Source organism: Notolepis coatsorum (genome assembly GCF_963971535.1).
Source record: "Notolepis coatsorum genome assembly, chromosome: 6".
Taxonomy (NCBI): Eukaryota; Metazoa; Chordata; class Actinopteri; order Aulopiformes; family Paralepididae; genus Notolepis; species Notolepis coatsorum.
Window position 1 is genome coordinate 67853173 of NC_140170.1, and position 13810 is coordinate 67866982.

Here is a 13810-nt window from a genome sequence, read left to right on the forward strand (position 1 = left end):
AGCCTTCAGCCTCTCTTGGTTATCCTCGACCACACTCACTCGGTCCTCCACCTCTACGATGCGGGAAATAAGGTTAGATAGTTTTGTGTCCACGGAGGATATTGATAGTTGAATTTCTTTCAAATCTGAAGTTTCCTCCAATATCTTGCTCAACATCGCCTCAATTTGAGCCATGTTATTTCTTGAGCTATTGTTTTCCACTTCTATAATTGCATGATCTTTAGTTCCAACTTTGTTTGTAGCGTCAAAAGCGGCGTGCATGTGAAATTGTGTTGGTATAGCCCAGGGGTGGCCAACCAGTCAGAGATGAGCCACAAAAATTACTGTGGTACCACAAAGAGCCACACCATATATACCAGCGTTTCTCAACCTCCGGCGTGAGACGACGTGCCAGCCATCACCACCTGTCGCCGTTTGCCTGGAGTGGGACACCGCCTTCGCTCTCTAATTCTCTACGGGAGGTTTCCAGTGTTCCCACTCCAGACATCAAGCCGGCTCGCCATCGCTCCCGATTCCACGGGAGGATGGCGTGTGCTCATCCCGTTCCCCTCGGACCCCGGCTCGTCGTCGCTCCCTATTATTCCACGGGAGGATGGCGTGTGCTCATCCCGTTCCCCTCGGACCCCGGCTTGTCGTCGCTCCCTATTATTCCATGGGAGGATGCCGTGTGCTCATCCCGTTCCCCTCGGACCCCGGCTCGTCGTCGCTCCCTATTATTCCACGGGAGGATGGCGTGTGCTCATCCCGTTCCCCTCGGACCCCGGCTCGTCGTCGCTCCCTATTATTCCACGGGAGGATGGCGTGTGCCCATCCCGTTTCCCCTCGGACCCAGGCTTGCCGTCGCTCCCTATTATTCCACGGGAGGATGGCGTGTGCCCATCCTGTTTCCCCTCGGACCCAGGTTCGCCGTCGCTCCCTAGTATTCCACGGGAGGATGGCGTGTGCCCATCCCGTTTTGCCTCGGACCCCCTTTGTTCTGCGCTGCGCGTCTGCAGCATCCGAGGAGGAGGAGGAGGATTCCTTCCTGAGCAGCAGAGCCCTACTCGGTGTAGGGACGGGAGGAGGATCTCCGTGCCCGGCCTCCGCTGTCGGGCCCCTGTCCCCGTGCCAGGCCTCCGCCGTCGTAACCCTGTCCTCATCCCTGTAAGCGGTCCTGGCCCTGACACTTAGCCCTGGCCCTTAGCTCTGGTCCTGGCCCTGACACTTAGCCCTGGCCCTTAGCTCTGGTCCTGGCCCTGACACTTAGCCCTGGCCTTTAGCCCTGGCCCTTAGCCCTGGTCCCTTAGCCTGTTCGCCTGTTAAAGGCACAGTGCCGCAGTTTCGTATTTCATGGACTCTTGTGTTTTTTGTGTTCTCCCTTAAAGGGACTGTGCCGCTTTTTGTTATTTAATAAATATTGCCCAGTTTTGGCTTACTCTAATACCTGTCTTGTGTTGTGCGATTGGGGTCGGTTTCAAACCATAACAAGTGTAGTCTTTTGAAGGAAGAGACCCAGGGCTTTCGAATTCCGAAATACTACACTACCCAGCTCACGCCAGCCCCTGTCAATCATCTGACTTCTGGATTTACTTTTTTATTTATAAAATTTTTCAGGATTATCTCCCACAAATCTGAATGTTATTGCCATAAAAACAGAACGCAGTTCGTTGCTCTACCTTTCTGTGAACGTCTAGCAAAAAACGGCGTTGCAATCTGATGAAAAATGGTGGAGAAATTTACATTATAAAAAAGTAACTGTACTTACAGTAGATTTCATTCACGGTTTGTGAATCACGCCTGGTGATCCAAAAATGCAGATTGAACTCTGCCATTGGAAAGGGGAGATTTGGCCCGATCCATAGATGCGAGACTTGGCCATAATAAGGTCATTTATAGGCCTGATATCAAATTGCATGCGTCCGGATGGCAGAATTAAGTACTGGATCTACAAAACCTTCTGTTTAATCATCTTCCCTTCATTAATTTGCTTAGATTTTTCAGGTCTGGTAAATTTTAGCATGGTGTTATTCACAGACAAAGATACAAAAAAATATATATAGAATTGATATTCTCCTTTGGTTCATTTACAATTTAATCCATAGATGTCCCTAGAATCAGATACCAAGAACATGAAAATGGACCATAAAAAAAAAGTCTATAAATGTTTATTCTACGTTCTTATGGAATAAAATAAATAAATAAATAAAGATAATTTTTTTGTAATCAATGGATTAAAGAGCCACGCATTGACGGGCAAAGAGCCACATGCAGCTTGCGAGCCACGGGTTGGCCACCCCTGGTATAGCCAAACTAAGTTTTCTTTGTTCCAAAGCATTGGTAGTCTCTTCTCCCGGTCTTACATTATCCAATTTTCAAATGTTCTTTAGTAAATTGTAGATTTGAGCGCCTCAAGGGTTAGATAAAAGGATATTAATTTCCCAAAACAGTGTGAGCTCTCGTCTTAGGCTCCCATCTCTTCCGCCTGTGTCCATTCAACGATTATGTCTATGGAAAACCAGTAACGGTGGAAACCGACCACCAACCCCTGGTCACAATCATCAATAAGCCGATCTCCACAGCTCCAGCACGACTCCAACGTATGATGCTACAGTTGCAGAAATATAACATCAACCTCGTCTACAAGAAAGGGAAAGACATGTACCTGGCCGACACTCTCGAGCCCCCAGGACATCAACCTTTCAGCACACAAATGAGAGGAATGACTTTGAGGTGATGTCGATAAATAAACCTCTTGAATCTTGAATCTACCAAGGGATGAGATGTCAAGTCCTCCATGAAGGATGTATATCAGAAGCTTTCGAGGTCCTGACTGGTGTGCGGCAGGGGTGCCTGCTCTCACCCTTTCTTTTCCTCCTCTGCATAGACTGGGTGATGAAAGAAACAACCAGCAACAGAAAAACCGGCATACAATGGAGCTCGACAGAACAGCTGGAAGATCTGGATTTCGCTGATGACCTGGCACTACTGGCTCACACACATCAACAGATGCAGGAAAAATCAGGAAAACTGGAAGAAACTGCTACTCTGCTCAGGCTCAAAATAAACTCATCCAAAACCAAAGTAATGCGTATCAACAGCAGGAACAACACACCCATAACCATAACCATGGAACAAAACCCATTAGAGGATGTAAATAGCTTCACATACCTTGGAAAGCATCATTTCTGTGGAAGACGATGTCCAAGCCGGGATTGGAAAGGCAAGGACAACATTCAACATGCTAAACATTATCTGGAAGGCAAGCTACAAATCTTCAACTCAAATGTAAAGACCACTCTACTGCGCAAGGACATTGACAATGCAGTACTCTCATGCTGTGTGTGCAACAGCACAAAGCCACACCAGCCGAAGGAACCACTCCAGCCACACCCCTGATTCCTGACCTGCCTTGGTCTACAGTGGCAACAGACATTCAGACAGACAATGGAACGGGAAACATTATCAAGTGCTCGTGGACTCATATTCTGGATGGTATGAGATTGACCAACTTCAAGGACATCACGGTCATCACAAAACTCAAACGGCACTTCTCGGTCCATGGATCACCACACACACTCATCTCGGACAACGCTAGGCAGTATACCAGCCAGCAGTTCAAGGACTTCGCCACACAGTGGGACTTTAAGCATGTCACCAGCAGGGCAAAATTCCCACAGAGCAACGGTTTAGCTGAGAGGGCAGTCCGTAGTGTGAAACAGCTGATGGAAAAGTCGAAAATGGATGGAACAGACGGTTCTAAACCTACTGAATCTAAGAAACATCCCTCGAGATGCACAGCTAGGTTCACCTGCACAGAGACTCATGTCAAGGCAGACACGCACCACCCTCCCAGTCAGCAAACAGCTACTGGAGCCTACCACTCGCGACACCCAACAAGTCAAAGCCCAGCTCCAAAAGAAAAGACTCTCAAAAGCTGATGATAAGTCGAGTCCACTACGGGCTCTTTATGAACGTGAGGTAGTCAGGATGCAGACCCCCCCATGGGTACAATCGCATGGGCATGCTAAAAGAGGTCTGCAAGGAACCAAGAGCTTACCTCATCCAGTCTGAAGGTAGAGAGTACAGGAGAAATCGCAGACATATCCTACCTGTAGCTGAGCCACTTCCAGAACAGTCAGACGATGCCGACTGGCTGCACTTCAGTCCAGCTGTAGAGGAAACTCCCACTCCCCTCGCAGAGAGACATAAGCTCACAGACAGTGAGACACCCTTATCTCAAGAGCCTGTAGCTCTGACGCCCACATGCACCAGTGGGAGCACATAACACGCTCAGGTCGCAAAAGTAGGCCAAACCCCAAATATTTGGACTGAGTATGCTGAACTTGGTGTGGACTTTAAGCACCACACGCTCATTGTTAATTACAGTACACCTGTAGTGTTGTTAAAAAAAGTATAATTAAAATAAAAATAAAAAAGTGTTTACTGGGTATCTAAAATAATTGTGCATTGAGTCAGTGGAGTTAAATGAGATACCATGCTTTTATTATTTTACATATTTCAATCAACATATTTGATGATTCTGTTATGACATAGAAATGGCATTGTTGTTTCCAGTTAACCATATTATATCATCTTGTTGTCAGGACTACAAGCTAAAGAGAGAGAGGATGTAGAGCATTCACTATATGCCTTTTGAAACACGGTCATAGCGGCCACCGTACCGACTACCGTTTCATGTGCACTCTCGGTAGAGCCTGTGTTAAGCCATGTGTCGTGGTAATAAATATAATACTTTATAAAGTATTCCCTCCATCTGGTCATTCAACACGTTACATACAGGAGGCTGTACGGCACATTAAGCTCTCGGGCACAACACAAAGGAAACGATAATGATAATAAACTCATTAATGAATTAATTTGCCCACAACATGCGTCACACGTGCGTCATGTGTGCGTCACCGTGATGCGGGTGCTTCGAAGCCCCGCCCCCCAGATATAAACCAAACACCCCGTCAGACTGTAGCGAGCCGAGTCCCTTTAATCCTCCTCTCAAGGTCGCATCTCAGTTACAACAGGTATGTTCCCGGGTCGATGGCGATGATAATAAATGTTTACCCCTCGTTTGCGTTTGACCTTACTTACCAAATGGTCACTCATCTACAACAATGATGTGAACGATATGAATTATATGGTACTTGTTGTACTTGTATATATATGTACTTAATAGACTATATGGACTATATGGACATAATTTACTCTATGACACACCAATAATCTTTTTTTTTTTTCACATTTTGCAGCATCTTGATCATTTGTCAACGATGTAGATATGAGAGACGGTCATAGACTTGATCCGCACCTCTGTTCCTGCACTCTGCTGCCTTTTCAATCACCATTCTGAACCACCAGGTCAAATAGGAGCCCCGACAGTACCTCAAGTGACGTAGAGGCTTCATAAAAACATAAAAATCGACATGTTCATATCCATACTGTTGAGGATGACGTCAAGTTTCATCAATACATCAATAATGTTTACGGGTGTTTCAGTGCTGTTAAAACTCTGAAACAGGTCATTTCTTTGACCTGAACATAACAGGAGGGTTAAGCCTGAGGCCAGATGACAGCCCCCCCCGCCCCCCCCCGCTCACCACAGATGAAGCAGGTGGTCTTCAGGACCTCTTCCTTCTTCTGCTTCTCACTCCTCAGGTCAGCGAAGGTGTCGATGATGACACCAAAGATGAGGTTGAGGACGATGATGATGACCATGAAGAAGAAGAGCAGGTCATAGATCACCCTGGCTGCAAACAGGGGCTCCTGGGAACCACGGAGGAGGAGAGTAGAGTCATAGATTTCATTTTCGTCCCCCACGTCGTTTCGTTTCAATGTTTATTTCAACTCGAAAATGAATTGAGGGCAAACCCTCATTTCCAAACATACACAATAAATATAATACATGCAAACAGAATACAATTATGGTAGAATGGTTGGTGACTGAATCATTCTGGCTGCAATTTTTATTTATTTTTTATATATATAACTGCTATTACCCCTACTACTACTACTGCTATTATTATTATTATTATTATTATTATTATTATTATTATTATTATTATTATTATTATTATTATTATTATTATTATTATTATTATTATTATTATTACTACAATAATAATACTATTCATTATTATATAAAATATGTATTATATCATTATTATATCTGTATTCAATGATATGGTTACACATACAGTGGGTTATGTCTGGAGATATGCCATGCTAACTCGGGATGCACCAAATAACTGGTATTGGATATCGGGCCAAGACCTACCTGAATAAAACAGGGGATCCGTATCAGGAGAATTTCCCCAGTACTAAAATCTGATACCAAACAGCCATGAGTGTGATATGTCAGAATATGTATGTCAGAATGTGTGATATGTCAGAATATGTGTGATATGACAGAATATGTATGTCAGAATGTGTGATATGTCAGAATATGTGTGATATGTCAGAATGTGTGTGCTATGTCAGAATATGTGTAATATGTCAGAAGAATATGTGCGACATGTCAGAAATCAAGGACAAGCCACTTGACTTTCTGAAAAAGTGATATCAGTGCATCCCTAAAACTAACTACTGTACAAAGCTACATCACTAAGGCACGTGGTGTGGACAGTTCAACAGTTCAAACATATTCTTCACCTAGATGTTTGTTTGTTTGTTGACACAGTTAGAAATGAACCTGTTGATTCAGTCATGAGCTGATAACTGAGCTAAGGCCGTCGTCATGGCTGTCCGTGGGAAATACAAGACCACAGGTGCAACCTGGCAGATGCCAATGTAACAGAGACTCTGTTACGCAAACAGGCAGAAAGGCGGATGACCTAATGATGTCTGTTATACAAGGCCTTCACCTAGATTCTAGGTCTTAATTGTGCTGAAAGTTTTATAACCAATATAATTATAATAAAAAATAAATATATATATAAAATAAAGAATTCTAGTTTTTTGTGTTTTATGTAAAATAAATGTGATACATAAAATGTATTGCATTGGCCATATTAAATTAATTCTATATTCAATTTATTCTGCATACAATACAACACAAAAAAATGTCAAAGCGTAGCAAATTAATGGCACATTCAATAAGCTTATCTGGACACTACAAAAGAAGGAAGGGTCATCACGTCAGAATACCAGCGTTCTATACTCTATCTGAGGAAATATACACCAACCAATATATCAAACATTAGGTGGTTAACAATGCAACAGATTGCAGATTATTCTGACACTTGAGGTAATAATCTGTTTAAATGACGGGTCCTAAACGAGGAGATGGCTGATCCCAACTGTCGGCCGAACTGATCGTTTCCACACTTGGCACCAATGCGCGCTACACAGTGACATGATGACCCTTCCTTCTTTTATAGTTTCCTTGTCAAACACCAGGAAGTGAACTGACCGGTGCTACCTACACTCTTATAATTTTCTCTTAACATATCGAATACTACTTTTTTTGTCTCTTTTATAAATAATAACTATAATAATAAATTATTTCACAGCGGCTGCGCAGCCTTGTTTATTCACTGTGTCCATGGAAACGATGACGAACGCAGCCATAAGAGTTTCCAGACTAAATACTTTTCTGATAGCTACATCGCTGCATACTGTACATGTTCAGACAAAGCTTCATGTTTGGTTATTTGTGATACTCTGTATACACCCAATTCAAAGTTATTGACACATTTTCTTTCAAACTAATTTGGTCACGGATGTCCTGATTTGGTACAGTATAGGGCTGGGAGATATACTGAATATGAAGGTATACCATATATATATATACAAACTGTATATTTTTATACAGTACTGTATACTGTATATTTTTAAGTTAATAAAAAAAATATTCCTTGCAGTAGTATTTAAAAAAAGTTAAAGAAAACAGACCATTTTGTGCGACGTACAGGTGCAGAGACAGCTCTGGGTAGGAGTGGGGTCATCCCTATGTTCCCCGGGTTCTATGTTCCCCGGGTTCTATGTTCCCAGTTTTTTTTTATTTTTTATGTTGAAAAAGGGTTCTATGTTCCCCCACCTGCAAAAGGGTTCTATGTTCCCCGGGTCCTATGTTCCCCCTATGCTTCCCATGTTCCCCGGTAGCCGCAAAAGGGTTCTATGTTCCCCGGGTCCTATGTTCCCCCTATGTTTCCCCGGTAGCGATAAAGGCTCGCCCCAGGCTCGCCACAGCAGTGGATTTCAAAGATAGCCACTTTTATAGATAATTCATTTGTATCGCAACGGAGTCACAGATCTAGTCGGGCCACGTAGCATTATGTCGAGAAAAATCAAATACAATAAACAAGTGTAAAATAAATAATTTAAAACGAAGTTTAGCCTATTACATCGTTTTATAAGCGTTAGTTCTTATTTGCGGTCTGTGTGAGAAGCATCCATCTGCAAAACGTCAGCCCAGCACTCTCTGTCCCCACGCTGTCAGGCCGTCACAGGCCCGCTCAGCAGCGCCACCCACCCAATGGCTGAATTACCAATGGCTGAATTGGAGTATTGCACTGTGCGGGATTGATTGATTGATTGAAAACTTTATTAACAGATTGCAGAATGGGTACAGTACAGTACAGCTCAATACACACAATTGTTAAGGGGATGCAGACCAGAGAAAGACTTTCGTCTTGTTTACATCAGGGTCCCCCATTTTCAATTCATAATGACATTTATGACACTCAATGCAGTACTGTTACATTTGTGACATACAGTAAATATATACAAGGGGGAGGGAACTGTACATTTATGATGAATTGAAAATGGGGGACCCTGATGTAAACAAGACGGAATCTTTCTCTGGTCTGCATCCCCTTAACAATTGTGTGTATTGAGCTGTACTGTACCCATTCTGCAATCTGTTAATAAAGTTAAAAAAAAATAGTTCCCCTTTAAATAAAGTTTAAATAAACGCATCACGGATCTGCCCGCAGGAACGCCCTACCCAAAGCTGTAAAGGAATGTGAATCACTACCCACTTTCAAAAACACTCAAAGACCACCTACGGGAGACTGCAATTCGAAATTGGCCCCCACAAATGTCCTAACCCAGTTGTACAGTAAATTACCAAGTATGGCTTTGTCAGTATTCCAATGTACAGTGTACAGTGTCCCCCACCCACCCCCTACTCAACCCCCACCCACCCAACCCCACCCCACCTACCCAACCTCCTCCAATGTACAGTTTCTACGTCAAATGTATATACACTCTTTTCTGGACACTTTTTGTATCACAAACAGTACTGTATTTGCAAATCTGGTATGTCATAAATGTATAGATGTAGCAGTACTGTCTATCTGTATCTAGGGATGGGAATCGAAAACCGGTTCCCGATGCCTGGAACCGTGTGGCTCCCATGACTTTCGATTCCATTATCGCTGCCAGGTCCTACAGCAATAACGTTAGCACGTAGCCATGGCAGACTATTTGATTCCTTAAGGGCTCGAAATTGCCTGGGTTTTGGTAATATGCTCCCGAAATGCTCCCGCTGTTTGGCTACTTCTATGTGCAGTGAAAACTACTTGAATGCTTTAGAACCTAGTCATTGATTTAGTTGAGGGTGAGCTAAAATTAGCCGCGGAGCTAACGCTATCTAACGTGAGCTAACGCTATTTAATCAAGCTCACAGGTACAGGTACAAATACAATAAAACAGCAGGTGGGGGCTGTTGTGTAAACCTTGTACTCTTTAGTTCACATAATAGACCAGGGGTGGCCAACCCGCGGCTCGCGAGCCGCATGCGGCTCTTTGCCCGTCAATGTGCGGCTCTTCCATCCATAAAAAAAAATAAAAAAAATATATTTATTTTTTTTTTTTTTTTACTTTTTTTTTTTTTTTTACTTTTTATTTTTTTTATGTCACTCATTCCATAAGGACGTAGAATAAACATTTACAATTTTTTTTTAAATGGTCCATTTGCATGTTCTTGGTATCTGAATCTAGGGACATATATGGATCAGTGTCAGAAATAGTGTGTCTGTTACTAGGCTTGAGTAAATTGTAATGAACCAAAGGAGAATATCAATTCTATTTAAAAAAAAAAATTATCTTTGACTTTAAATAACACCATGCTAAAATTGACCAGACCTGAAAAATCTAAGCAAATGAATAAAGGGAAGATGATTAAACAGAAGGTTTTGTAGATACAGTACTGAATTCTGCCATCTTTTTTATAATGTAAATTTCTCCACCATTTTTCATCATATTGCAACACCGTTTTTTGCAAGACGTTCACAGAAAGGTAGAGAAACTAACTGCGTTCTGTTTTATGGCAATAACGTTCAGGTTTGTGGGAGATAATCCCAAAAAATAAGAGAAATTAAAAAGTAAATCCAGAAGTCAGATGATTGACAGGGGCTGGTGTGAGCTGGGTAGGGTAGTTTTTCGAAATTTGAAAGCCCTGAGTCTCTTCCTTCAAAAGACTACACTCACTTTTGGCTGTGCCACTTCCTCCTGTCAATATGCGCCGGTTTCCGACTCAATGCCCTGAGATTTCTATAATCTTATATTTCACTAATAACAGTTCAAATAATTGGTAAACAAACATAATGCTGAAAATATACACTTTTACTGTATATCTCGGGCTTAAGAGGTTAACCCTGTGAGGCCCAAATTAAAAAGAAATTAGCAACTTCAGAGGCCAGATGGTGGGACATATAAACACATTTACTATCAAATAGCATTGTGAGGCTGAACAACAGGACCAATTGACTATACATGTGCTTAAAGGGGAACTATCTTATAAATGGCTTTTTTCAGTGTTTACCATTGTTTCTTAGCTATGTGGACTTATATTAATAGGATATATGTCTCTAATTCTCATATTGGCGAATTCTTCCAATTCTCCTCTCACAATATTCACCCTCACTGAACTGAGTCATCTGAAAATGTGCATATCTGTGATGTCAGAGATTTCTCAGCTGCATAATAATGTGGCAGTTGATGTGGCAGTTGGCACCAGGCCACACAGTGGTTGGAGCCCAGCCTCAAAACGGCTTAAGATCTTGAGGTAGAAAAATGCGGTTTTTAGTACTTGATTAGAAATACAAAACAATGCATTTTTTTTGAAAAAAACCTAGGTGTTCCATAGACTCACAGGAATTGTGTAAAAGTGCCCAAATAGTGAAAGAAATAGTAAAATAGTTCCCCTTTAACATTTTTTAAATAAACATTATTTTTTTAAATGGCTAAAAGTGATTTTGTAATTTTGCAACCGTGGGTCTCACAGGGTACTTTTAACCCTGTGAGGCCCAAATAAAAAAGACATTAGCAACTTCAGAGGCCAGAGGGTGAGACCTATAAACACATGAAGGGTGCCGTGACTGAAAAAAAAGGTTGAGAAACGCTGGTATATGGTGTGGACCGTGTGGCTCTTTGTGGTACCACAGTAATTTTTTTGTGGCTCTTAGTCTCTGACTGGTTGGCCACCCCTGTAATAGACGGAGTGTTTGTTTACTTCTGTACTCTGTAAGCCAGGAAGTACAAGTGGTGCAACATACAAATGTGTCCGTGTAGCAACACAAGCCAATACCTTATAGGACAGGGGCCCGGGGAGGGAGCTCTGTGTGTGTGTGTGTGTGTGTGTGTGTGTGTGTGTGTGTGTGTGTGTGTGTGTGTGTGTGTGTGTGTGTGTGTGTGTGTGTGTGTGTGTGTGTGTGTGTGTGTGTGTGTGTGTGTGTGAGACAGAAGTCAGAGGAATAACGACCTGTTATTCAATAGATTAAATTAGTTTAAGAATAAAAAAATAAATACATTTTAAGAGAATCTCAAATAAATTATTTTATTTAAGTGTAGGCTATAGTTAATGTTTTATTTTTTACAGTTTTTGTATTTTTCTGACATGGGGGCTCAACAATAAATGACAATCAGTAATGTCAAGTTGCATGTTGTTATTCTAACCAGCTTAGACCCCTACGCTCTGCATCTTCTGGCCGCCTCAGACCTACTCCTATCCAAGCTCCGGGAGGGTCATCAAAGAGAAGTCGCCTATTCTCAGTCCTTGCCCCACAATGGTGGAATGAACTACCCACCCCAGTTAGGACAGCCGAATCACGTCCAATCTTTCGCGGTCGACTAAAGACGCACTTCTTCAACCATTATCTGAATAAAAAAAAATATATCTAACCCTAACTAACCGTACGGTCATGCACTTGTCCTAATAAACTAACCTACACTGTAGCACTCAACACTTTGATGAACATTGTTGCTCAGCTGATAGAGTTGTGCCCTTCCTGATGGCTTGTCGTACAGAACTTGTAAGTCGCTTTGGATAAAAGCGTCAGCTAAATGACTAAATGTAAATGTAAATGTAGTTCTGTTGCATTTCCAATTTATTTATGTAAATTATAAATTGATCAGGTATCGATAAGGGTATCGATAAAGAATCGAATCGATAAGCAGAATCGATAATGGAATCGTATCGATAAAATCCTATCAATTCCCTTCCCTATCTGTATGTCATATATGTTTTGATTAATTGAAAATGGGGGACCCTGATGTAAACAAGACGAAAGTCTTTCTCTGGTCTGCATCCCCTTAACAATTGTATGTATTGAGCTGTACTGTACTCATTCTGCAATCTGTTAATAAAGTTTTCAATCAATCAATCAATCAATCCCGCACAGTGCAATACTCCAATTCAGCCATTGGCAATTCAGCCATTGGGTAGGTGGCGCTGCTGAGCGGTCCTGTGACGGCCTGACAGCGTGGGGACAGAGAGTGCTGGGCTGATGTTCTGCAAATGGATGCTTCTCACACAGACCGCAAATAAGAACTAACGCTTATAAAGCGATTTAATAGGCTAAACTTCGTTATAAATTATTTATTTTACACTTGTTTATTGTATTTGATTTTTCTCAACATAATGCTACGTGGCCCGACTAGATCCGTGACTCCGTTGCGATACAAATTAATTATCTATAAAATCTTTGAAATCCACTGCTGTGGCGAGCCTGGGGCGAGCCTTTATCGCTACCGGGGAAACATAGGGGGAACATAGGACCCGGGGAACATAGAACCCTTTTGCGGCTACCGGGGAACATAGAACCCGGGGAACATAGAACCCTTTAGCGGAAGGGGGAACATAGAACCCTTTTTCGAGAAAAAAAAAAAGCGGGGGAACATAGAACCCGGGGAACATAGGACCCGGGGAACATAGACATGTTCCCGTAGGAGGGTGGTGTTTTGCAGGCTGTGTGACGTACAGGCATAGAGACAGCTCTGGGTAGGAGTGTGGTGTTTTGCAGGCTGTGTGACGTACAGGCGTAGAGACAGCTCTGGGTAGGAGTGTGGTGTTTTGCAGGCTGTGTGACGTACAGGCGTAGAGACAGCTCTGGGTAGGAGTGTGGTGTTTTGCAGGCTGTGTGACGTACAGGCGTAGAGACAGCTCTGGGTAGGAGTGTGGTGTTTTGCAGGCTGTGTGACGTACAGGCGTAGAGACAGCTCTGGGTAGGAGTGTGGTGTTTTGCAGGCTGTGTGACGTACAGGCGTAGAGACAGCTCTGGTTAGGAGTGTGGTGTTTTGCAGGCTGTGTGACGTACAGGCGTAGAGACAGCTCTGGGTAGGAGTGTGGTGTTTTGCAGGCTGTGTGACGTACAGGCATAGAGACAGCTCTGGGTGGGAGTGTGGTGTTTTCAAAGACAGACACATCACATCCTCTTTTGACACCATTAGTGATGGAGGCTCAGTTCAGAGGAAATCTATTTTCAGGCACGATTCCCACACAAGGCGGAGACCTCGCAGCTGCAGGGTTTTTTCAAAGGAACTATTTCAAAACCTCAAATATATATTTTTTTCTTCTGAGAATTATGTGCTGATGGAC

The 13810-nt window shown here is 42.7% G+C and overlaps 1 protein-coding gene across 1 annotated transcript in view; it reads right to left on the reverse strand.

The window, feature by feature from the left end:
- Positions 1 to 13810, reverse strand: part of LOC311229533 (inositol 1,4,5-trisphosphate-gated calcium channel ITPR1-like) — a 323615-nt gene that overhangs the window by 32881 nt on the left and 276924 nt on the right. Inside the window, 3 exon segments of the mRNA XM_084315609.1 lie at positions 5589 to 5754; positions 13194 to 13348; positions 13474 to 13572. Of these exon segments, the coding sequence (XP_084171735.1) occupies positions 5589 to 5754; positions 13194 to 13348; positions 13474 to 13572 (420 nt within the window).